At 37.8% G+C, this 26,551-nt stretch overlaps 2 protein-coding genes and 1 long non-coding RNA gene across 3 annotated transcripts; 1 reads left to right on the top strand and 2 right to left on the bottom strand.

The window, feature by feature from the left end:
- The first annotated feature begins 1,830 nt into the window (after nt 1-1,830).
- On the top strand, nt 1,831-21,026 carry gtf2f2b (general transcription factor IIF, polypeptide 2b). Its single transcript, XM_056755882.1, has 8 exons — nt 1,831-1,973; nt 2,263-2,336; nt 2,415-2,433; nt 2,611-2,752; nt 18,076-18,157; nt 18,234-18,333; nt 18,408-18,551; nt 19,464-21,026. The coding sequence occupies exons 1-8, from the start codon at nt 1,905-1,907 to the stop codon at nt 19,596-19,598; spliced, it is 765 nt and encodes a 254-aa protein (XP_056611860.1). The 5' UTR covers nt 1,831-1,904; the 3' UTR covers nt 19,599-21,026.
- Nucleotides 10,283-11,639, bottom strand: kctd4 (potassium channel tetramerization domain containing 4). Its single transcript, XM_056755881.1, has one exon. The coding sequence runs from the start codon at nt 11,495-11,497 to the stop codon at nt 10,721-10,723; it is 777 nt and encodes a 258-aa protein (XP_056611859.1). The 5' UTR covers nt 11,498-11,639; the 3' UTR covers nt 10,283-10,720.
- A 92-nt stretch (nt 21,027-21,118) lies between the features above and the next one.
- On the bottom strand, nt 21,119-26,124 carry LOC130428050 (uncharacterized). Its single transcript, XR_008907385.1, has 3 exons — nt 25,986-26,124; nt 22,295-22,360; nt 21,119-22,076 (listed from the first exon to the last, which is right to left on the bottom strand). It is a non-coding gene; the product is annotated as an uncharacterized LOC130428050 (long non-coding RNA).
- Nucleotides 26,125-26,551: the final 427 nt, after the last annotated feature.

The following is a 26,551-nucleotide window of genomic DNA, read 5'->3' as shown; positions in this document are numbered from 1 at the left end:
ACACATTAAGTATGAGGAAATGGTTTCTGACAATACCCAAATGGGCATGTGCCCTGATGTCCAGAGTAGGCAGACAGGCTGTGACCATCCATACAAATTTCAGAAAAAGAAGAGAGCCAGTGAGAGCTGATTGCAATGTAAGCGTCTGGTGCTGTCAGCAGCTTTAAATCACACTGGAACTCCACAGCAAAAACACAGAGCGCTATTGTGCTCCTGAACAACAATGGTCAATTTACACAGCGGAGACTGGTTTCATTTTGTAAACACTTATTAAAACAGGCATCTTCAGAGATATACATGATGAAATAGTTTTATTCCAACCCCACACTATAGAATATTAGTAAATGCATTAAAACTATGGAATAACAGATATGTGATTTCTGTTGCGATCACAGAAAAATAAATGAAACAAAACTTTACACGTAGCCTACTACATCATCTTTAAAGTAGGCATTTTTTGCCTATAATTTGTAGAAACGTATTATCAAACAATTTCTTGAGGTATCACCTTGAGATGCCTTTTTCAAAAAGTATTGAGGTTTTTCCTTTCTGAGCTCTTACTGGCTGCTTTCGTTTTCTTATTTATTAAAATGAATGTTCGCACAATTATATTTTGTCTTCAAAATAATTTAAAACATTAAAACATTCAGATTCAACTGTGTGTTTTAAGATCATGCAAAACATTTCTGTCCGCTTGAATCAAGCTTTTGATCAAGTAAAATCCATGCATCAAATGGCTAATGAATTAAGCAGTATCTGGCAATACAGTATGAGCGCCGCTTTGAAGTGATCTGCCATAAGGCATGAGGAAAACAAAAACTTTTTGAAGGACCTGTTTCGGAAATTGTTCTTTCTGAAGACCTGTTTCGGAAAAGGTTTGAATTGATCTGAAATATGAACTTGTGATGAAAGGAAGGTTTTGGCATGTGAAAGCCTTATTTTGTATAAACCATATGCGTCTAACATGATCTCTAAAGTCTGAAAAGACAGTTTTTTTAAAATTGAAACAAAATTTAGTTCAAATAAGCAAATAGACTTGGCATATATAATTAAATGATATGTAGCCTAATTGCTGTATAAAGGGAAAAACAGTCTTATTGAATGTCAAAACAAAACATTTTTTATTCTTCGTCTTTTTTATTCTTCAGCTAAAATCTGTTTTGAGTTTAGGCCTAGGCTATTGTTCTTATGATTTATAGCAGGAATCTTTGCTTTTGCAAGATGTATGTGATATAGTTATATATGTGATTTATAAACGATGTTAAACCTTCAAATTGTACAAGTCTCCACTTGACCGTACTTATAATTGCTAAAATCTTTTTCAAATCTTTTAAAATCTCATTGCTAAAAATTTACTGGGCAAATAAAAGACGACCAAACAGCTTCATCTAGCGGCCGATTCGTGAAATTTAATTTCACTGATGAAACCATAACAAAAAGTTAACGTTATAGAAAGCTTTACGTACCTTATTAATTGATACAATGGGAATAATGAGACACCTCTGAAACAACAAAGAACTATGTAAGCACTATGTAATGCATAAATAGGCTAAGTTAACATTTACACTTTAAACTTTAAATTGTGTCTACAAGACTGGAATGAAACCATTGCAATATTTAATAATCGCAATGTTAAAAATGTTTGTGATATATATAGATCGTTGGTCTGGTTGCTCGAAAGTTATCTCGCGATAGTCGATGTCATACGCAGAGTGGTCTGCGCAGTGCTGCATGAAGTCATAAACATGACTACCCACTCCAATTTCAATTCATTGCCACTAGATGGGGATACATACAGCGTTTTTAATTTACAAAGCTGCGTTGTTGCTCTTCCTATATATACCCAGATTGTCTTTACTGTAGCGTACCAAGAGCGGTGTGTTCAAATAAAAAAGCCATCCGTCATGTCAGACAAAGCGCAAGATGTCGATTTAACACGGGCCAAACAAAATACAGGCGTATGGCTGGTTAAGGTTGGTGATTTACATTTTAGTGGTTGATTTCTAGATTTTTGTATTGTTATTTATTACTGCCCACAACGGGAAAAGGTAAGTTAGATCTCCTTGGAAAAAACTCCTGTCCCTAAATATTAAACAAAGGTTCTACAGACTTAACTAAAACCTAGCAGTTCGTCACCACAAACATTGTGCAGAACCACTTGTTGTCTTTGAAATTTAAGTTGTATTGTTGTCATACTGTTGTTGATTACACTCTGTCAACAGAAACATGATATTATCTAAGGCTAATTCACTTTTACTTCAGGTTCCCAAATATCTTTCTCAGCAATGGGCTAAGGCATCTGGACGAGGGGAAGTTGGCAAACTTAAAATCGGAAAGTAGGGTCACATTTCATATACCTTAATTTTTTTCCCTTAATATAATCTTTACACTGATAATATTTATCTTTCCTTTAGATCAGAGGGAAAGACTGTGGTAAAAGACAATTTAAAGCCATTTTCCCTGCAGTGAGGTTATGTTATGCAAGAACATTTATTTTGTAAAGATGTCACTATTGATAAGCACGATAAACATTATCTGAATCATTTTTGAAACTGGAATGTGGAGCCTATTTGATGTGTTTATAGAGAGAGTGATAGATTATTTCCTTAGGTGTCTTTCACTTTGAATGAGGAGTTGACAGTTGTTGAGAGCTCTGGGGAGAAGGCTTCATCAGTCCGGGCTCCAACAGAACACCCCTTCACCATACAGACGGTGGGGGGTCAGACCCTTGCTGTCTTTACAGAGAGTTCGGGTGAGTGTAATGATTGAACTATCATTTGATGCAAGGCGTGACTCAATCAGCTTGTTAGTCAGGGCACTGATCAGGGAGTCCTTCCAGTGCACTGATTACGTTCGTTCCCTAAAAATTCCCACAATGCAATGCAAAATTCAGGGTGCATCAATGCTCACCATGTTCCCTTAGAAATGTTCCGTTTAATGAAATTGCACGAGCCAACTCAATAAACTTTATGAAACGCGACAGAACTTGAAAAGACAAACGTTCATTTTTTTATGTATAAACACAAGTTGCTAGACAGGCAGGGAACATAATCAACTTAACAGTTGGATTTAATATTGGACCAAATTTGCACACGGATATGTAACAAACTATTTAAAGTATTTCCATTATGTATTTCAACCATTATTAAATCAAATAAAGCCAGAGAGATGTCAGTTTTGCCTGTCACGTCACAGGGAAATAAGTGAACGGTGGCCTTTTCTCAATATGCGTTCTTGTCTGTACTTGTGCTCATGTGGACTTGTGAAACATCACCAGTATCAGCCCAAGTACTTTTCCAATTCAGTGGCCGCGCTCATATACCCCCACCCCACTTGCAGTTTTGCCCACCATTAAGAGCGAGTGCACTCGACAGGAAGTAGGAGTGCACGTGTGTCCAATGTCTTAAAATCGCCAAAGTGCAGTGCCCTTGGCGCACACTAAACCCACACTATCGGTAATCAGGGTAAAGTGTATCTCATCATGCATCACGCTAGGTTATAAATCTTGAAAATAGTCATGTGCAAAGACCACAAGTGGGGGTATTGGGACGCAGCCAAAGTTCACATCTATACAAGAATGGATAAAATCCCTGGATGTAGCTTGATCTCCCCCCTTTATCGAGAATGCATTTGGAGTTGACTTGTGTGGACTGATGACGCTATATTCTCCGATATGCATTGCGCAGCAACCTAAAGCAACATTAAAATAAATAGGCTATTAAAGGGATAGTTCAGCCAAAAACTGACATTTTTTCTTGAGTAGAACCATAAAGAAGATTCTTTGGTAAATCTGCAGCCCTCTCTGCTTCATTTAATGGGTGTATATGGGGTCTGCCGTTCTAAGAGTTCCTAAAGCACATAATTCCCAAAATGCGGCTCCTGGTGACATTTTCGCATTTGGTGAAGCGATTTGTTTGATATTTTCAGAAAACCGAACGTCATTTTTAATAATATTAGACATAATGTGCAGCTTCTGCACACAATCGCAATCTTCTTCTTGTAGTATTTGGTGGCGGATGGCATGCCAGCGTCTGGTACTTTTAGCGCCACCTGCAGAAAGGGAGTGTTGAGGCTGTACAGTATGGCTAATATTTTTGTATATCAATATCAAGCGAGTCACTTCATGAAATGCCAACATGTCGCCAGGAGCCACTTTTTGGAATTATGTGCTTTAGGAACACTAAGAACGGTGACCCCGTATAATCTCATATGAAGCAGAGAGGGCTGCGGATTTACCAAACAATCTTCTTTAAGGTTCTACTCAAGAAAAAATATAACCGGACTATGTCCTCAAGAGTTCAAACTCCCGAGTCCGAATTTGCCAAGTCCTATTTAGCAAGTAGACAAGTCCGTTCTTTGCGTTCGTAGAACTGAGACATCACCGGTGTCCCAATGTGAAGTGAGCCAGGGTCCTTACCAGTCCCAAACCCTTGTATACAACATACTGATACACAACCACTGTAATTTAATTTGAAAAGGGTTTTCGTTAGGGCATTTGCCTTGGACAATTGTGACTAATTTCTGTTGTAGTTTAGCTTAAAACAATCCTTCACCAGACCGAGATTATTGTTTTCGGTCCCAATGAGAACGTGTATAAGGCCTGATTTAGAAAGCTTATCTGTTTTTAGATCCTCACGGGTACGTAACCTAGGAGTTCTTTTTGACCAGCATTTAAAATTTGATAAACATATCTCTTCTGTTATTGGATCCAGTTTCTATCAGATCCGCTTATTGTCCAAAATCAAATATTTCCAAATCAAATATACACACCTAAAACTCCAGAAATGGCTGTCCACGCTTTTGTTACGTCTCGTCTAGATTACTGCAATTCTTAATACAGCGGTATATCTAAGCATCAAATTGCGCATCTTCAGCTTGTTCAAAATGCTGTGGCCAGACTTCTTTTAAAGTGTCGTAAACTTGAACACATCACTCCAGTCCTTAAATCCCTACACTGGTTGCCGGTTTGTCAGAGAATAGACTTTAAAATTCTCCTCTTTTCATATAAGTCCCTACACAACATAGCCCCTGTCTACCTCTCTGAACTTCTTCATCTATACACCCCATCCAGAAGCCTACGATCCTGTGACCAGGCATTGTTGGTAGTCCCTCGCGTTAGGCTTAAGCGTAGAGGTGAACTTGCATTTGCAGTGGTAGGGCCTCGACTTTGGAATGCCCTTCCTCCAGAAATTAGACCAGCCCCTTCTCTCTCTGTTTTTCAGTCTCTGCTAAAAACGTATTTATTTTCCTTAGTGTATTGACTACTGTGATTTGGTAATTTTAAATTTTTAATCAGGTTGCTTTAAATTGTTGATTACAATGATATAGCCAATTAAATGGGGTTGTATTAAATTTGTGTATGGTCTTTTTTCGTACATGTAGAATAAATGTTTTCTCCTGTAAAGTACTTTGGTCAGCCTAATGGCTGTTGTAAATGTGGTACACAAATAAAATGAACTTGAATTTATGACTCTCGGGGTCAGAGGCCCAAAACTGAAGAAGGCCTTGAAAGACCTGGCGGGGTAGGCAGAGCAGGGGATCTTTTGGCTCTGGCTACGCAGAAAAGATAAGGTTTGGGGGTGAGATGGATCTGCAGGGGGCGGCAGGGGGACGTCCCTGCTGCTGCTCCACCACCTAGAGATTTTCCGGGATTAAAGGAGCGAAACATCAAGGACGGGTGGCTCCCGGCTGATGACCCTGCAGATGCCTAACTGGCACTTGCGGAAATGCGTCTGGCAGAAATGCTTAGCAGGTAGTCTAACCTGTGCGCATAACGTGCAGCAGATATGATTAGATTAATTACATTAAAACTGGAGTTTTTCACGAAATTCAACCAAAGTCAGTGATCGATCAGTGATGGGGATTGTTCTTAGCACACTTTATAGGCTTCTATTTATGTCCAGTTTACATAACTGCTTTATAAATGTGTAAAAAATCAATATAATCTAGCACACATAATTACTATATTAAAGGCAATAATCAACAACAACTTTTTATGTTTTAATCTATGTCTTCTGTAATGAATGCGTGTTTTTTTATATTTATAACATCATAAATCATTTAAGTCCTGTGTATTCCAGTCATATATTGGAGTGTTTGTTGAATTCCAACAAAAGGAAACCTTAATAGTGACAGTCAGCAATATGAAAGCCCTATGATAATAAAAATTCTGTTATATCATAATTTTTTTTTTTTTAACTTTTTCTAACATTCACAAACATTAGTTTGGTGTTGCTTGAAACTAAATATGAACTTGTTTAGTTTTTTTGCGATGTTTCTGTTTTAAAAAAGCAGATACGCTTTTCTGTTGCTTTGATCTGTTTTTTTTCTATTTTTACAAAATTTGCAAACTAAATTTGGGAGAAATGTTGTCAGAAATTCACAGAAATAAAGAAAAAAATATAATTTTACCAAAACACATCACATTATTATTTATCAGAAGAAAAGAACTTTTGAAATGGTCTCTTAAATTTTTTTTGCGCCTTTATACCGTTTGTGTTAAATGCCCACCCAAGATATCTGCTAGCCCACCCTTTTGCACATGGCAGAAACCGGGCCTGATGATAGAGATCGGACATCGCAGCCTTGATTAATAAAAAAGACAAACGCCAGTGTCACTTACCAATGTAAATAACAAGCTTCAAATGAAACATAACTTGAAACAGTGATCTTTTCTAATCTTTTCAATAGACTTTTACACCACTGTTGCTGTATGATGTTAAATGCAGTTTTGTCAGGCTGACTGTGCCGTAAACAAAAAGCTTTTAGTTATTTTAAAAGGGAGAGGGGACACTCAATGTGTCTCACTCTCTCTGCATTTTTCAGTTGAAATTACGTCAATACATCAAATAATGCTGCGCGTTCCAAGGCATTTTATTGGGGCTTTAAAGGTCCAGTGTGTAATTTTTTGGAGGATCTATTGAAAGAAATTCAATATAATATACATAACTATGTCTTCAGATGTGTATAAAGAGCTTACACAATGAAGCGTTATGTTTTTATTATCTTAGAACGAGCTATTTCTGTCTATATACACACGTGGGCCCCCTTGCATATAATTAGCCATGTTCTGTCAGCCATCGTAATGTTTCGAACGGGAGGGGGAGGGGAGGAGTGAGCGAATGGTTGCAATTCGCAACCTTGCCGCTAGATTTCACTGACTGGACCTTTAAGGAACAGTCATTTAAGTAGTCACAAGGCTGATTAAATTGGCATTTTATGGGCTTTTGGCCACCCTGTTCTTTGAATATTGGCATTTAAAAACAATTTATAAAATTACATTGTTTCATAGTAATCTTTTATCACATTGTTTTAATCACATAAATATACTTACAGTGTTCAGTGGCTATTCTTTTTAATTAACTGTTGCACACATTGATTTTTAATATGTGATAAATAAGTGCAGAACGTAATAATTGTAGCCTGACTGAAATTCACACAAAGCTTACTGTGGAATTGCGGGCATGTTTTGCGCTTTTGTTCATTTATGATTCTTTTTTACAGTCGCCTGCTTAGTGCTTATAAGCCCCAGGTATTGATTGAGTGGTTGCTAAGCAACAGGTTAGCCACAGAAGTTGGCCATGAATAGAGGCTCTACTTGTACAGTTAAAAGCTTTTTTCTGGGGGTGGAAGACTGCCAGTGTCTTTTTCTCAGCAAGTTATGAATTGAATTATTTCAGAGTACAAAGAGCTCTCTATCGGCTAATGCAAGACATAAACCTTTTTCTTTGGTGCTAGGTAGTATTAGTGGAGGTGTTTGATGCACAAAGGTCATATGTCCTTATGTGATCACATAGCAGAAGATGTTTCCTTGTTAGGTGTCATATAGGCCAAAATCCCATAACAAAGATATTATTGTCCCCTGTGTGCAAGTGTATTACGAAGTAATTTCTCACTGCCGACACATATATTTGTTTTTTGCTCTAAATGCTTTAGGACAGCTGGTAGAAAGAGGGCAAAACTTGTATGTCCAGTGGACCAAGGTTTAATACTGTCTATGTGATTCATCAGAGAAAATGTGTCCTTGACTTTAAGTTCACTGATTTATTTTGCACAGACTCTGTAACGGACTTTATTTGCAGAGTTTGGATTATCAGGAGTCAATAGAAAATGTAATCTTTTGCTTCCTTTTTAATGTTCTTTATATAACACTTTATTTTGAGAAAAGGAGTGGTCTGTAAAAGCTTTTCAGAGAATTGCCACATGTTCTCTTGTATGCTGTCTAAAAGTGGGCCTTGATGTGTGGAGAAGTTGTTGAGACTTTGATGAGCTGTCAGGTATTTTTCTTGTTTGTTAACTGCACAAAGTCCTTCACAGTGATAAGTTAAAGAGCCAGTTTGATTTAATTGACTTGAGCCTTTAAAGCCTTTCGCCAGGCTAAAGCCAGACCCAAAGATATGGCCACTTTCATAAGGCTTCAATGAAGTCGTGAAAGATGTTTTCTTTCTACACAGTTTTCTGTAGTGCAGATTTTAATCTGTGGCTCTAAATAGACATTTCAGCTTGCAGAAAAAAAGTCACCTTTCAGCTTGCACAAAAGAGTCACGTGACCATGGTAATAACGGATGAATGTTGGGGGTAGAAATGGTAGTTGATGCAATTTTTTCAATTGCATATGTCTAGATTTGTAAACCTTCTTTAACCTTGAAAATGGCATTACATACCAGGAGTTCGATCAGAGAGGATTGAAGGCGATTCTTGGTTATAATTGTAATGGAGATACCAAATGTTTCCATTACTTTAAATCAGTTTGTGTCATATTAGCAATAATTGGTGATTTATAGATACATCTTTGGTATTCAGAAGAACAGTAATCAAAAGTGTCCTTATGTTTTTTAACATGGACAAATATTAGGCTACAAATATATCAAATATGTTGATGACTGGAAATCCAAGGCATTGGGTTTAATCTAGTTTCCCTCAACATTTGAAGCTTTTTTCATCTATTTCTAAAACTCTGCATTGCTATTGTGCTTTCCTTTAACAGATGGCCTTGACAATTGTCCCTTTTTTCATTGTTCCAACATAGCATGCCCCTGATCAAGCTCACACTTTGAAAAAGTAACCAGCTAGGAATTTCATTATTTCTTCTCGCGTCTTTCAGTGTCGGCTGAGAAATTGGTCTCTTGAGGGCATGCAAGTACTTGTAGCCTGACCATTCATTTTGATCCGAATGAGATGGAGCCATTAGTTATGCCTCCTTGGGAGCATGTGATGACAATCTTTGGCTTCTTTGTTTTATGTAGGAGTCTCATTTGCCTGGCAACAACTGAACAAGATACTTGTGCATGAATATTTTAGCCATTTAATGGCTTTCTTTCATATGAAATAAATGCTCCCCCTTCCCAGCACCCACCTGCAAGGTTTCCAGTCCCCTGCTGGCATTAGTTTAGGAACACATGAGTCAAAGATGACAGCTAATAAGCCCCGTCGTGCCTCATCAAACATTAATGACTGATATCTACAATTAAAAGAGACTCTAGTTTGATGTCCTCATATCAAACTGTGGAGATTGAAGATGGTTCAATTTCCCTATGTCAGAAATGTGTTTCTGACTCATTTTAGGGGAAGAATGGATAAGAGCGCATGACAGATTCAATGAAAACAGATGGATACTAGTGTGTGGAGATGTCGGCTAATCCAAAGTGAGTGTAACCATATGTCTGCCTTTGCCTCGCTTCGAAACGGGCGACTTAGAACCGTAAATGAAGTTAGCTGTGTGCCAAACGGAGCTGTTTTTTAAAATTACTCTGTTGACTGCGCTCTGAATATTACACGATTCGCAGGGTGATTGATTCTGAACTCAATATCTTCACACATTTATTTATTAGCCTCTGACTAATGTTACTGTAACATTCGATACTCTAATCTGTCTCAGATTGACTTTTACTGTGCATTCTTTCAGTGTTTACAGAACAGTTGTGTCATATGATGTATTTGAGAGGCAGTTCACACACACTGAAACATCTGTGATAGATGTTTATATGTCATGTGCTCTAAAATTGTTCTCTGTGCTCATACCCTTTAGAATTTGGATCAATGCTGGAGGAAATTTCACAGCTATTAAAAAAAGCTTTTTAGGTCACATAACATTGCAAACTTTTAATTTAGGACAATGTTGATATTTCTTACAAGCTACTGAAAAAATTAAGCTATATTTATACAACCCCCTGCAATTTGTCAAGATCCATTTTTATAAGATTGTTCATACTTCACAGAGAAAGTCCAATAAAGTGTTGCAGTGCAAACTTTTATGAACATGAACATAAACATTTAAACAGTGTTCAGTCAAATTATATGTTTGCTTTATTTTGGAAAACATTCACAGACTTCAGATTAACCTCTTGTTCACTATATTTTTTCACTTTACCAGAAATCACAAAATTTGCACACAGATGTAATGATCTTTGCACTTGCAATTGCAGCCTTTTGACTCCAGAGTACTCTGCAATTCAAATGTATCTCATCGTGTACAGTACAGTACGCACTCTCCCTCTAAAAGCAACATGTAAACAGAAGAAAACTGCATACAGTATACAAAACAAAAACAAATCCACAGTACATATAATCTCTCTTGTCTATCAAGGCTGTTAGTAGGAGTGTGTAATGCAGAAGCAGAGTGGAATATTCCAGAACAGGATTTCGGTTGGGGACGCTGGTGTTCGTTGATGTGATGGGTTTACAGCAGATCATGTGGTTAAAGGTGGCAGTTCCGGTTGGGTCACTTGACAAAATGCAGAGCCTCGCACTGAACCACTGATCCGCGGCTGCTGTCTAGGCTGGTAAGCAGACGAAAGCCTCCTTTCAGAGCTAGCATCACCGTCTCCAGCTTCAGACACTCTAGTGTACACAAAAACGTGCTGTCCTGCTTCAGCACAAGCCGAGAACCCTGCTCTGATTTAATGAAATGCCGGAACTGGATGATGTTGGACGACACCTCAAACTCTTCTGGAAAGCCATCTAGTCGGCTCTTGGAGATCTGCACCAGACGGCTCTTCACCTTCTCGATAAACCCGTTGTCACTGCAGTAGACCCTCAGACCATGGGAGCGCTCATGGCTGTCCGTCACCTCCAGAAAGGCAGGCTCACGTTGCGCGGCCTGCTTTTGCTCCCATTCCTGCAGGGCTTGGGCCAGTTCACTCAGCCGGTAGAAGTCAGCCTCGCGTCTGAGCAGCTCCGCTTCCTTGAAGTCGTCGGGTAGTAGCAGCTCACCCATGCGCAAGAAGTTCAAAACGTGCCGGAAGATGGGGCCGTCGCGGTCGATGAAGGTGTTGCCCATGGAGTCCACGTGCACCACGGGTTTCTTCCCGCTGACCACCTCCTCCAGCAGAGAGCCGGGGTGCTTGACTAGGGTGTGCCGTTGTGCTGCATACAGGTAGCCCCCCACGTTGATGGTGATGGTGCCTGAAGAAGGTTTCTTAAAGCTCTTGCTGGGCTGCAGCAAGTCAGGGTTGATCTGTCTCAGCTCGCTCTCCATCCTTCTGAGATTCCATTCCATGCCGTTCCTCACACCCAGGCTGGCGGTGTGTGTGGGGAGCGTGCGTGCGAGCGGGCGGGGGAACAAATAGGAGCGCAGCTGAGCGGCGCTGGCATGGAGCACAGGAGCTGTGTGCGTTGCCAGCAGTGTCTGAGCCTTTCACAGCCACGCAAACACACACACACGCGAGTATGGGCGCGTGTGTGTGCACTCATACGCTCTCAGTAGGAGGAGGGGTGTTAAGGGTGGGCTCTACTGCGTCAATGGTGCGAGCTCAGGAAAGAGAGTGCGTTGTTTGCTGCCCTCCACTCCAAAGGCTGAATTAAATCACCTTTCCACTTCAGCACCTTCTCTGACTCTGGCTCGGCAATTAGCGGCACTGCCCTCTGATGAAAGGGCTCCTCGGTTGGGTGGCAGCACATGAACTCACCGAGAGGGCCTGTCGTGTTAAGTCGTTGCTTTGGAGATCCATCTGTGTGATGTGCCGATGATTGTGACGATTGACAGCTTTTATGCCAAACAAGAGCCATATCCAGTACTGTGTGTAGGTGTAGTTATGTAAATTATTTGTTGCTCTTCATTTCAAAAGAAATGCATTGAAGCCTTCTTGCTTTCTTTGAGAGGTACTTGTTTCTGTTTTTGGAAGAAGAGACACAGAAAGTAGTCTTTGATTAGTAAGAATATGTATGTCTTGACCTAAAGTTATTAGGAATGAGCCTTCAGTTGGCTTAAAGCCATCTTTAAATGACATATGGTGCTTGACTACATAATCCCAGAGATGAGAAAACGAAGTTGATACTCTCGTTTAGAGGCTTATTTTAAGGAATGTCACTGCTGTTGCCATAATTGCAACATGTCTGAGAAGAAAATTTCAGTCACACAAGACCAAGTAAACAATTGGTTAACAATGAACAAGCCCACAAAAAACTGTGTTCAAAACTATCTCTGAATTTCAACAGTAAGCTTATAATAATTGTTTATAATTTGAGCTATACAATTTCACAGGTAATGTCAGTTTGACTTGAGTTGACTTCAACCCACGTAAATGTAGGCATGTAAAGTAACCTGCAATTGCGGCTTTGAGCTCTAATTGTGTTTTAAAAACACCCTTTTTTTCAGGTTGCACCAACTTATGATCCAGTGCAAAAGTCATCAAGCACTTTACAACACAGTACAGAACATAGGTAATTTTGGGGAAGGCAGGACCTTTTTCGCTAACGTGGTCCTCTTGAGCATTGGATTTTCCCCTACTCATAGTACCACTGCAGCATCTTTTAAATGTCTGTAACTTAACATGGCCTGTGTCTAAAAGAGGACTTGCCCTTAAACGGTACCGGAATCACAATCTCTTTGAGTGATGTCACAAATGAAAGTCAGCTTGTCGATCATTTTTTAATGATGTCATGTTAAATTTGCATCTCACTGGAAGATGACCCGCCTGAGTCAATAATCGCACTGTTTGTGTGTGGGCATCAGCAACAGGAATAGGGTGGAGGTTTAGTCATTTTAGTGCTGGGGTTGACTTTACACAATTGTCAGGCTTCAAAAATATTTCCTTTTTTTATGATTAATTAAAAGAAATCATCACTAGAGTGTTCTAAATACAGATGTACTATTTGATGTCATCTCCCACACATGGTTAACATATTTTTGCAGCTCATCCAATAAAAGGCAAAATCATTTTTAATAATAATAAACTTCTGATAAACATCTGTAGATGTCCGGCTGTAATCTTCAGATCCTACAGTATATATTTAATTAAATTCAGTTCAATTTAAATTTTAACCTTTCAAATGTATTTATTTATTTTTATTGTTCAAAGTAGCTTTACATATATTGTAATAAAAAAAGAATAAGAATAGTAGTATACCAATAAATAAAATGCATGGTATTATTGCAAGTTTTTACTCTAAGCAATGTACATTGATGAAACTTAAGCTGAAAAAAATACTATGTATGTAACAGGTGAGGATGCTATAACGAACAAGATGAGCTTTAAAGATCTGAACATGTCAGAATCAAGTAAAATTGTTAAGGCCAACTCGCATATAATAATTGAACTAAAACTAATTATTATTCATGAGTTAAGCCTTCACCATATCGTGACAACAAACACGTCCATGAACCTTTCAGAACTCACTCCTGTGTGAATGTCCCCATCACTTTTTAAAACAATGTGACGCCCATGCACATCGCCATCTAATTACATATTCAGCGACAGTTCACTATTATCATATATGACTGATTCCAGCTGTTATAAAGCATTGCTCGGTCATGGTTTTAATCATCATGTGATAACTAGGTTTATTCAACTGCATTTGAATTGCAAACTGGGTTTAACTATGCATGAGAAAATAGTGGGTGGCTGACCTGCTTTTTCTCATCTCTCTTTTTATTTTAATTAGTTCACTTGTTTGTGCAATTTAAAGAGGACTGTATTGGTTTTGTCTATTAGTGGAGGATTGGTAAGCAAATGTGGATCAGATCACATGGATGAAAGATGTTCTTTTTAAACTCCACCAAATTTATTTATGTTTTGACAAATATAGTGTGTGGAGGATTGCTTAACAATAGAGATAGAGTGGGGAGAAATTGTGCCACAGATATTATTTAAAAAGCCTGTGAGGCATATGATTAGGAGTCTTATTGTTTTACTGTCATATCTTTGAGTGTCCCAAAATATCTCTGTCTACTCCCTCTAAAAGATTCTAAGCGTTATTGTGCTTTGGCAAATCTTCTTAGCGTTAAGGCACTTTCAATTTTCAGAGATGACAAACCCGATGCTGATACTCCGTTACAAGAAGTGTGTCAAATTGATATCATGTATATTAAATAATTTAATTGCAGAAATTACTGCATTACCACAGTCCAGTGCTATTAAACAGAAAGCTTACTGGTTTTACAGCGTGCAATGTAAGGTGCATTGTAGATCAAAGTCAACAGAGACTGAAATGAGTGATGAGCTTAAGAGACCTTGAGGCTTTGAAAAAAAGTCAAGATTTGTTGCTACTGTATAAAGAGACATCTGGAGATTTGACGCTTTGCCTGCAGGTGGGTGTGTGAGAGTGGAGGTTGTGGAGAGGCTGTGTCCTGATGAGGGCTGAGGATGTTATTGCTCCCTTTCTCTGCATCCGTGAAAGTCAAACTGGTGGGCTCTTGTGCGGGGGTGGAAGACCGACCCCTTGTAACCTCTCTATCATCTCAGCAGCGGATTTGCAGCCCACTACCAGTTTGAGCAACTCACGCCACCCCCAAATTCATTCAGAGACCATTTGAATGCATCGCCTGCTTATTTAAATATTATTCTCTCAAAATACTTATGTAATGTTGCATGGCCGCAAGATGCACGGGTCACGTGATGTTTAGGAAGGGATCACACAGGGGAGATGTGAACCCCGAGGTCTTGAATTGCCCTGACCCCTCTTCATAGCCCGTAGGTAATTGCGAGCAAAATTGATGCTTTTGTGTGAGTTGTGAAATACAAGTGGGCGTTTTTATGGAGTTACTCCAACAAGTGCTCAGCACTCATCTGGCAATAATTGCCGGTAATTGTGCGCATTAGTGGTTCTCTGATGGATTTTGTGAGTGAAATATTTTTGCCCTTTTAAAAGGCCTTTGGGACAATAACCACAGGGTATTACAGCCATTGCTGTACAGTTAATAGAATCAATAGAAGCGAGCTTGAGCCATTAGGCTGCCTTCACATTGTGTCAACAAATGGAAGCAGGCAGGCAGCAGATCTGCCTTGAGCTGCAGAGAAGCTCATTTGGGTTTTGATTAAAATCATTATTCATTGTCTGTTGACCAGACTAATGTTCATGCAAAAGTCAAATACTTCAGAAAAGCGGCTTAAAAACCATGCTGCTGAATCACAAAATATAAGTTGTCCAGTTGAACTTGAAAAGAGGGGTTTGTGCCAACGCTCCATTAGAGAGTCCTTGCTTTTGAAGTACCTTATGTTAATGCTCAGTGCCAAGTGGACCCATTAGTTGTTCTGGTGGACCTCACACAATGCCCAAAAAAATAATTAGCTTTTCCTTTGTACTATATGATATTCATGATGTGCTGGTGCGTGAACGTGGCCTTCCCTTTTCTGATAAAATTTGAAGGGGACTGTGTCTGTCAAGCTCCAAAATGACTCAAAGCACCATGAACATTCTAAACGTCATTCATATGACTCATGCTTTTATCCGTTCTGAAGCCATAAGATTCACTGAAATTGTCCTTTCACTTTAGCTCTCAATGATATGGTGGCAGCAGTCGTGCTACATCGGTAAGACGGATCAATGGCATTTGACATTAATGCACCATATTTATAGTCAAGGGAAAGATCAGTAAAAAAAGCTTAACTAGTAAGCTATATAGTGCATAAATCAAATAGAGCACTTTAATTTATCTCGCTCACATGAGGTGTTTTTTTTCAGGAAATTTGATAAAGGAATATTTTGCAAAACTGCAATGGAAAGACTTCTGTCGCATTTACAAGTCACAAGTTAAAAGTATGATAGTCACCTGACCATTGTGTTTGGGCAGAACATTTGGAAAGATAGGATTTAAGGAATTCATATCAAGTAACATCTTCGATGATGGCCCAAATGCAAATCAAATGAGTGTTGTATGGAGCTTTTTTAGGAACACAGAGTTAATATAAAATTATATAGGAAAATATAGACATTTCTCTAGTAGGTGAATGCCGTCATTCCGCTATAATCTTTTAATCGACATTTAGAAAATATAAGTTTTGCACGAAACTGTAATGGAAACCTGGCCTAGCAGGGCTCAACAATGCCCAATGGCCCGGTGCCAGCATTGGAGACCATCGGGCTATTTTTCAGAACTGTCACTTGCCTGATCGGGCCAGTGCTATATCGTCACAAAAAATTCTAATTTGATTGTAATTAAGCCTTGCATATTTAAATACTTTCAAGAAGACACAAAAGAGAACTTGATTCAGTTTTCATTGGCTGTTTGAGATATGCACACAGCCAGAAACCCACGTTTACACGATGAAAAACAGAAACGTTTTTCCTTTGCGTTTTTGAAAGGTTTCACGTTCACATGACAGCATTATCAAAACTGTCTGCATTTACACGGATCCAGGAAAATGGATAAAAGCACTGTAGTATGCACACCAGGCCAGTGGATAGCGATGTTGTTTTGTAAAGAAATGGGACATGCCTTGGCACATACACAAGTACATTTATAAGGAAAAGGTGCTTTTTAATACTGTTGATCGACGTATGTGTTTGTTTTAAGTCTGCCTAATGTAAATAGTGTGTCTCCGCTTATTGGTGCAGCATCAACATTTTGCTGGGGAAACATTAATACTGTACATAGTCGAGCAGTGAGAGCTCACAGTACAGGAAGCAGCCATATTGTTTTGGCTATGCTCGTAAAACGTTATACGTAGCACGTGACGTCAGAAAGTTCTGTCTTGCAGTTTGCATGGAAAGGAAAAAGGCCATGTTTTCAGGAAGTTGCACTTTGAGACCAGTCTTCAAAAGCTTGCGTTTTCAACGGCCAAGACGCATAAATTGTTTTGCATTTTCAGTTAAAATCGGTCTGGTGTAAACGCCCCCTAAGACAACGTGCAAAATTTTGAATTGTGATCTCTTTAATGTCTTCTTGCTCTTAAACAGACATTTCCACACAAAATGACCATAGCAGTCCTTTTGAAAGTAAACCATTATGTCTTCCATTATGTCAAATGAAAGTAAACAGTTTGGAAACAAACAAAGTACATTAGATCTGTGCATTCCCTAAAGGAGCAGCAGCATAAAAAACATCTCTGATTTTAATGTTAATCAAACAACAAAGGACGAAGACAAACAACAATCACTGCTCCAGACCGATTTACTTTACAAAGGTTTCATCTATATTTAATGTGTTTATATGTAATGTAGTGAAGACCATAAAGTGTTTATTTTCCTTATTTAATTTTTGTATCAGTTAACTACCAGCCTGAACCACCTGAAAAGCACTGATTGTTTTTAGTTGTATGTTTGCTTTATTATGTTTATTTGTGCTAAAGCACATGCTTTGATTACTTGTTCTTATTTTATCAATTACCGATTAATTACTACAATATTTAAAATGTCTGTGATTTAGGCTAATAGTTTTTGTGGTATCATAATTTAAGATTACATAATACTGTACGTAAAAAATAAATAACTACGCAATGTTATCTATTTATTACTTTTTGTGATTGGGTCAGTGAAAATGTTGGCAGGGCCAGTAAAAATTTGAATCACTTGCCCGGCCTGGCCAGTAGAAAAATCCTTAATGTTGAGCCTTGCCTAGTGTCTGCCAAATGCATTAATGTAAATGAATACTTCGGAGTCAAAAAACTTCTGGAATGAGAAAAAAGTATATGGAGCGGGTTTTGATTTTGTCCTTCACAAATTGATTGGATTATTGGAGGTTGAAAGCCTGGCCATTAAACAGTGAATAAAGTATGTAAATGGAACAGAAGAAAGTCTTGGGTAGGTTTGGAACTTCATGAGGGTGAGGAAACGATGTCACAATTTGCCAATTGTTGAACCTACTATTCTTGATGTCAATGTATTGGATAACTTGAATGTCTACTGTATGCTTTCAAGATAAACTGGCACTTGAAGGCATGGTTGTGCAACGGGCTGAATGCAGACCTGCGGCCAGTGAAGGCTACATGAAATTAAAGAAGTAAGTCTGTGTTTAACCAAAGCACTTGGATCCTGCATTTAATGGGAACTTCTGGAAATGAATGTTCTGTTCACAGGCTGCAGATTGAAGAATCTATCAAACCTCTTCGTTTATCTCAGAAGCTTGAAAAGGCTATTACAACCAATTACAAACCTGTGTCCAACCACCGCCATAATGTAAGTGTGTTCTTGGTGTGGGAAAGATATATGCTCTTAATTAATGAGAGAAGAAACCCAGGTTTGTTTGTCAGGTGGAGCATGAGAGGAAGAAGAAAGAGGAAGGCAAGCGTGCAAGAGCTGACAAGCAGAAGGTTCTTGAAATGCTGTTCTCTGCCTTTGAGAAGCACCAGTACTATAATATAAGAGACCTGGTGGACATCACAAAGCAACCGGTGGTGAGTTCAGCTGAGTGCAAGGCCCATAAAACCAAAAGAACTACATTTCTCATTAGTCGAGTGGAAAAGATTTTGGTTTGTGTCCAGGTGGGGCGGTCATGGGGATCATTTGCTGTTTTTTTTTGTGTGTGTACGTTATATAATTAGAAAATGACACCATGCATTTATGTTGTGTGAATGAGTGCTTATTTCACATTACAAGAAGTTTTGACGTACAAGAAAGTTCTGAGAAATGAAAATGGGTATTCATGGGAATGGATGACAGAATGTTCAGTTTAATGCTATGATTTACTGAAGGATGTCAATTGGAGTGATCAAATGTAAAGATGTTACTTTGTAATTTCTGCCACGAAGCTTGAAACATTTCTTAAACATTTTTTAATTATTTCATATAAAGGTTTCATTCCAAATACACCTGGCTGAACAATCTGTATGGACACGTTTCTGTTTTATGGCGAAATTAAAATTGATGTTTTGCATCTTTTATATGCATCCATATCTTCTTGTTCATGATATTTCACATATTTACAAGTAAACTGACAAGAAAGCGTAAATATTCCACATAAGCGTGGTGTTGAAAGCCATGCATGGCTGATTATATTATCGCAGATAAGTGAGCTTGATGTGTCTATGAATAAATGCCACTTACTGTAACTTCTGCCTCTGTGTCCCTTAAGGATTGCACAAATAAAAATATGATTACAGTTAGATGAGTCATAACTGTGTAGATAAAAGAAACAGAACTGAATCCAAATAGACATGAGGGAATTGTTGTGCAGCAGTGGTCTTTTATTGTCAGAGAAAGAAAATGACTGATTAAACTAATAAGGCAATAGTAATTATGCCTGAATTTAATATTTTATTTAACAGAGTTATGTGTATAATTATATTGATTCAGGCTTCATTTTGTAGATTTATCTGAAGGAGATTCTCAGAGAGATTGGAGTGTACAATTCCAGAGGGCCCCATAAGAGCACATGGGAACTGAAGCCAGAGTATCGGCATTATGAGGAAGGACAAGAGGATGAGGAAAAGAAGATGGAGTGATTCAGATCGGATGTTCACTGTTGTTCAAAGCTTGGTCTACTTTTATTTTATTTTTTTATGTTTATTTGATTGACATATTGTTTGTTTCTGTTCAACCTTTTGGTCCCTGAAAACTTATTCCCAGTTTGAAAAGACATAAAACGCAGCATAACAGATATGAAAATGGTTATTTTGTAATACTAAGCAACATGCATTACTTTTTTGTTTCAAAAGACGTGTTTGAGATAATTTTGAAGTGAATACTATAATTTGCATGACCCTTGTTTTCGTCTTGAGCTAAAGGCACTTGTGCACAGAAGTACATTGTTAATAAAACAATGATCCTTTCAAATACATCTTTCCAATAGTTTTACAGTGCTACATGCATTAAGTAAAAATCCAAATAGTGAGCAAAGATTAAAACTCCCACAGGGTTACACTGAATCTCTTGAAATGTCAAATATGTTTACATATACTGTATATACGGTTATATGTTCATATAATAGATATTATGTTTTTATGTATTTGACATATACATACATCAAGCTGCTTTGGGTTCTGCTAGAGAACAGCGTCTTTTGTTGCTATTCCAAAGGAACAAATCTTTATTCTTCAAAATTCAGAATCTTTGGCAAAAGACAGCAAAGGACACATCTCTTTCGGCAACACCTGTAACGGTAATACTGACACTTAAAAAAAAAAGAGGGGAAAAGAGTTCAAATTGATATTTGATTTAATACTGAATTTACTGTACATCATTTTGAATTGACATAGATGACAGGCAAATTTGTTTTAAAGTTACCCTCCTTGATTATCAATGACAGTTTTTATATTTTGTAATGTTATTAGAGTCTGTTTTGTCCTGAGGAAATTGTTCTCTGAAAGAAATCATCCTGCAACTCCTTTACATTAATTTTTCTTTATAGTAGCTACATGACATGAGATCCAGCTTTTCGAATTTCTTTCACATGTTTTTAACTTTTCTTTACAAAGACATTTTAACTAGCTAAAGTGTTGATAAATACTGATAAACATTAATTAAAATCCAATTCTTAAGGCAGTGCTATGTTTCTATCTTTTAAATTATGAACAGGTTGTGTATGTGAATTTGACTATTATTGGTAAGGGATAATTTACAGGCAGCCGGTTGTTAAAGCAGAATTTAAGTGAAAGTGACCTTTTTGTCAGATATGGTGACCCATACCCGAAATGTGACCTGCATTTAGCCCATCCAGAGAGTAGTGAACACACACACAGCAAGTCGTGAACACACGTACACCCGGAAGCTATCACTGCAGCGCCCGGGGAGCAAGTAGGGGTAAGGTGCCTTGCTCAAGGGCACCTCAGACGTTGCTCGCCGGCCCTGAGAATCGAACCAGCAACCTTCTGGTCACGAGTCCGACTCTCTAATCATTAGGACAAGGCTGCCCTTAAAATGGCCACTGAATCGGCATATTTCATGAAAACAGCCGACTGCTTCTACATTATCCCCTTTATTACACTGCAACTTTCCACATAAGAATAAAACTGGACATGAAATGTGAATTTTATATATTTTATTAGATAATTTTTACCGGATGTAGACCTTCCGCGAGGAAAAGCCATATACTTTCAGTTAAAGGTAATAAAACAACGTTCAAATATCACTAACAGGCAATTTGGTTTAACAATTTGTAAATATACTGTCATATATGTTAATAAAAGACATATTTATGTTTAATTTGTCAAAAAAAACTGTCAAATGAATGGCTGCATCCAGGTTACCGTCCGTTATTGGTTTTTGAGGTTGTTATCTGGGAAAAAAAGGAACCTGCAAATGTTGCAACTAGGCAATCAGAATCAAGCATTCAAATGAGCCGTGTTATAATATAAAATAAATGTTGTCCAAAAATAAGTTGTAATTTAAGACACTTTAAGAAAACTATTCATTGTAAACACCAAAACATTTGAAATATTTTCTCAACACGGATTTTTCAATAAATTATAATATTATAGATTTAAATTCACCCACAAGCCCATAGGTTTCTGTCTTCTGCCTTTTAATACAGTATCTTCAACTTTTCATAAAAAATTATCTCAAGTCAAGAAACATCATGTATGTCTTTGGTTTCTTAGAAACATTAACAATTGTAAGAGCTAAAATCATTAAGAGCAGAGGTGAATTTTCATAAGAAATTCATCAAACCATAAATCTTCCACAGTAGCATAAGCGTTTATAATAGAACTTGTTAAATATTATTACATAATATTATTACTTATTTTATTAATACAACCTAGTGCCTTATATATTAAAATGATACATATACACTTCTGTTCATCTGGCCTTTCTTTTTAAGCCATGTCTGACGTGCGAAAGCCATGTGTGGTCGGTGCAGTAGGTGTGAATTTCTTATTCCATCACAATCTTCATATATTTTTCAGTCTTTACACTCCCCTCAAGAATCGGTTATTTTTTCTAGTTGGGCGGATACTTCATGCCATCTGGATTTGAAGGTTTGCCTGTGGGAAAAAAATGAAAGTGAGATGGAGTCTAAATGGACCCTTAATAATAGCGCATTAGTAAATAAAACCTGCTCAGAAGACGTGCTCTGGTAATACATGCTATTATATAGTTTCATTGGCCATGACCTCAGCAATTGATTGTCATCATTGCACATCTTTAAAATTATTTATTAATATGAATAAAAAACTAATTGTAAAGATGGTATACTGCATACCTTTCGATCCTTTGAATTACTTTCCTTGTGCACCATTCATGGTTTCACTAGAGCCTGGTTTTACATCTGTAAAGAAAAGTAATTGAACTCACTAGGTATAATTCATTTGAATGATGCATAAGGACTATTGACATAGTTTTGAAAGTTCATGTTAATGCAATCCATGATGTCGAGGTATCAGGCATCACCTTATGTATTTTCATTTAAAAGTCATGCTTCCCTGCTCTAATACACTGACCAGGAAGACAAAAGCCTATGTTCTATGATCCACAGCCCATCAAAACAGGAAAAAGGGAGGTTATGTATACATTACATTATTTTACCCATTTAATTATTCTAATCCACTTTGCAGCATGAGTACTATGACTGTTCACACTGACTGTTGGTGCCTTGTAAAAAATAAAGGTAAAGTCTAATTAACCCAATATCTCACTTTAATATAGATAAAGAGATTTAGAACATCACAGATGAAAACTGGGAGGACGACCATATTATTCATAGTAGTATTCACTATTCACTGTGCAAGCACTGCTTCAGTGGGCTTATGAAATGGTTTCCATTTGGTTACAAATGGTTCAGAAAATACAGCAACAAACAAAAAATGGTCCACCAAGCTATGTACCATTTCAGAATAGCAAAATAGTTGCCAAGCAACATATACAGTTGAAAGAAAAAGTATGTGAACCCTTTGGGCTTACTTGGATTTCTTCATAAATTGGACATAAAATGTGTTCTGATCTTCATCTAAGTCACAACAATAGAGAAACACAGTCTGCTTAAACTAATACCGCACAAACATTATACGTTTTCATGTTTTTATTGAACACAACATGTAAACATTCATAGTGCAGGGTGGAAAAACTATGTGAAACCCTAGGCTAATGACTTCTCCAAGAACTAATTGGAGCCAGGAGTCAGCCAACCTGGGGTCCAATCAATGTGATGAGATTGGATGTGTTGATTAAAGCTGGCCTGTCCAATAAAAAAACACACACCAGTTTTGAGTTTGCTCTTCTGAAGAAACGTTGTCTGATGTGAACCATGCCTCGCACAAAAGAGCTCTCAGAAGACCTACGATCAAGAATTGTTGACTTACATAAAGCTGGAAAGGGCTACAAAAGTATATCAAATAGCCTTGATGTCCATGTGTCCACGGTAAGACAGATTGTCTACAAATGGAGAAAGTTCAGCACTGTTGCTACACTCCCTAGGCATGGTCGTCCTGTAAATATGACTGCAAGAGCACAGCGCAGAATGCTCAATGAGGTGAAAAAGAATCCTAGAGTGTCAGCTAAACACTTACAGAAATCTCTGGCACATGCTAACATTAATAAGGAAAACATTAAACAAGAATGGACTTCATGGGAGGACACCACGGAGGAAGCGACTGCTGTCAAAAAAAACATTGCAGCACGTTTGAAGTTTGCAAAAGAGCACCTGGATGTTCCACAGCACTACTGGCAAAACATTCTGTGGACAGATGAAACCAAAATTGAGTTGTTTGGAAAGAACACACAACGCTATGTGTGGAGAACAAAAGGCACAGCACACCAACATCAAAACCTCATCCCAACTGTGAAATATGGTGGAGGGGGCATCATGGTTTGGGACTGCTTTGCTGCCTCAGGCCCTGGACGGGTTACTGTCATCGATGGAAAAATGAATTCCAAATTTTATCAAGACATTTGCAGGAAAACTTAAGACCATCTGTCCGCCAACTGAAGCTTAACAGAGGATGGACGATGCAACAGGACAACGACCCAAAGCATAGAAGTAAATCAACAACAGAATGGCTTCAACAGAAGAAAATACGCCTTCTGGAATTGCCCAGTCAGAGTCCTGACCTCAACCCGATTGAGATGCTGTGGCATGACCTCAAGAGAGCGATTCACACCAGACATCCCAAGAATATTGCTGAACTGAAACACTTTTGTAAAGAGGAATGGTCCAAAATTTATCCTGACCGTTGTGCAGGTCTGATCTGCAACTATAGGAAACGTTTGGTTGAGGTTATTGCTGCCAAAGGAGGGTCAACCAGTTATTAAACCCAAAGGTTCACATACTTTTTCCACCCTGCACTATGAATGTTTACATGTTGTGTTCAATAAAAACATGAAAACGTATAATGTTTGTGCGGTATTAGATTAAGCAGACTGTGTTTCTCTATTGTTGTGACTTAGATGAAGATCAGAACACATTTTATGACCAATTTATGAAGAAATCCAAGTAAGCCCAAAGGGTTCACATACTTTTTCTTTCAACTGTAGATGCATGCAAAGGGCTGTTTCTTTGTAAAGCACTGTTAGGTGTTTATTGGATTACTATAAAACTAGTTACTGTTACTTCAGATCAGTGGTATATACTCATTTTTAGTAACTTACTCTTGATGTAATTTAAGTTGATCATTATTGTCTTAAACAGAACTGTTTAATATTGGAAAGTTTGTTTTCTTAAAATGGAAATAAAAGTGTTCCATATAAGCATATAAACAAGGCCTGACATGTTTATACTTTAAGAGCCTTTAATTTGACAACTTCAAATCTTTTGAATGTCATTACTGTAACGCCCTAAAAATGTAAATACCATAGCACATGGAAGCCATGTTGTCTAAGCAAATTTTTATTCATCATACCTAATTAGACATTAAAGACATTTATTTTAAATAGGATATTATACATTTAACTTTCTGAAATGTGAAGAACTCCATCTACAGGGCAGTACAAAGCATTCTGGATTTCATGCAACATACAGACGTTCTCAAATTTGTTGGTACTCTTACAGTTTATTGAAATAATACTTCATTCCTTTCTGAAAGAGTGATGAAATTAAAAGCGATTGTATCATGTATACTTTCATCGCTTTGATATGGTCATCCGCTTTTTAAACAAAAGTGGGCTCAATGGAAGGAGGACTCCACTTTTGTAAGAAAGACTTAAAAAAGCCAAACTGGAATTAGCTAAAATTCATATTGAGAAGCCACAATCCTTCTGGGAGAATGTCCTTTGGACAGATGAGTCAAAACTGGAGCTTTTTGGCAAGTCACATCAGCATCAGAAAGCTCTGTCTCAGTCACAGGTCATGGGTCCGCCAACAGAAAATGACCCAAAACACACAGCTAAAATCACCCAAGAATGGATAAGAACAAATCATTGGACTATTCTAAAGCGGCCTATGTGTCATGATCTCAATTCTATCGAACATCTTTAGAAAGATCTGAAACTTGCAGTCTGGGGAAGGGACCAATGAAACCTGAGACAGCTGGAGCACTTTGCTTAGGAAGAGAGGGCCAACTACCTGGCGACAGGTGCATCTTAAGGTTGTAGAACGAAATATTAGGTCAGGGGTCCCATCATTTTTGTTCATGACATTGTCATTGGTTTTATTATTTAAAATTTTATGTTGGATAATAAATCAAACGCAAAGTCTGATTTCTATTAAATATCGAATAAACAATGGTGGATGCCAATTACTTTTGTCAGTTGCGAGTTTCAGAGAACCGTGACCCGAGGTAGTTCGGATAAGCGGTAGAAAATGGATGGATGGATGGATGGAGTTTCAGAGAAAATTGTGCATTCTTCATTTTTTTTGTGGATGGGTAGGCTACCAACAAATTTAAGCACGTCTGTATATCTGTCTACAGATAATCTTCACATTCATATGCATGTCAGAGCGCTGTAAAAGTTTGGGTTACCTGATTTGAGGTCTATGTAAATCATTGTAGCAGACTCTAGCATTTGCAGACAATAAAAGGAGCAAAAATCGCACAGCAACGAGTGAGGAAAAATACAAAATAACGCTATGTTAAAAAGCTCTGAGCGACAGGAAACGCGTCATTCTATTTTCTCCGCCCATCACTTGGACACGTGCGCCCTCTAAAGGATGAAATAGTCACGCCAATAATTCTTGAAATACCTTATCATTGTGGTGATAAATAATACAATAATACAATTCTTGGGAATATTCTGAAAAAGGAAATCAAGGTTAAAAAGAGCAAATGTAAACTTTAAAGAAGTAGGCTAACAGTTTTACTAGCTGTTTAGATTGTCCAGTTTTGCTTTTTCACAATGAAGGAAAATCATAGATAAAATGTTCACTGTATACGAGGTAATGTAACTCACTGTGACCATTTTTGATGCGGCCTTTATTGTTAAAGAAACAGTTAACCCAAAAATGAAAATTCTGTCAACATTATCTCCACGGCCACCATGGACTACCAAAGTAACTTTTCAAATTTAAGTAAATGATGACAGAATTTTT

Source organism: Triplophysa dalaica, chromosome 8 (genome assembly GCF_015846415.1).
Source record: "Triplophysa dalaica isolate WHDGS20190420 chromosome 8, ASM1584641v1, whole genome shotgun sequence".
NCBI classification, from domain to species: Eukaryota; Metazoa; Chordata; class Actinopteri; order Cypriniformes; family Nemacheilidae; genus Triplophysa; species Triplophysa dalaica.
This window is presented reverse-complemented; position numbering and strand designations above follow the sequence as displayed.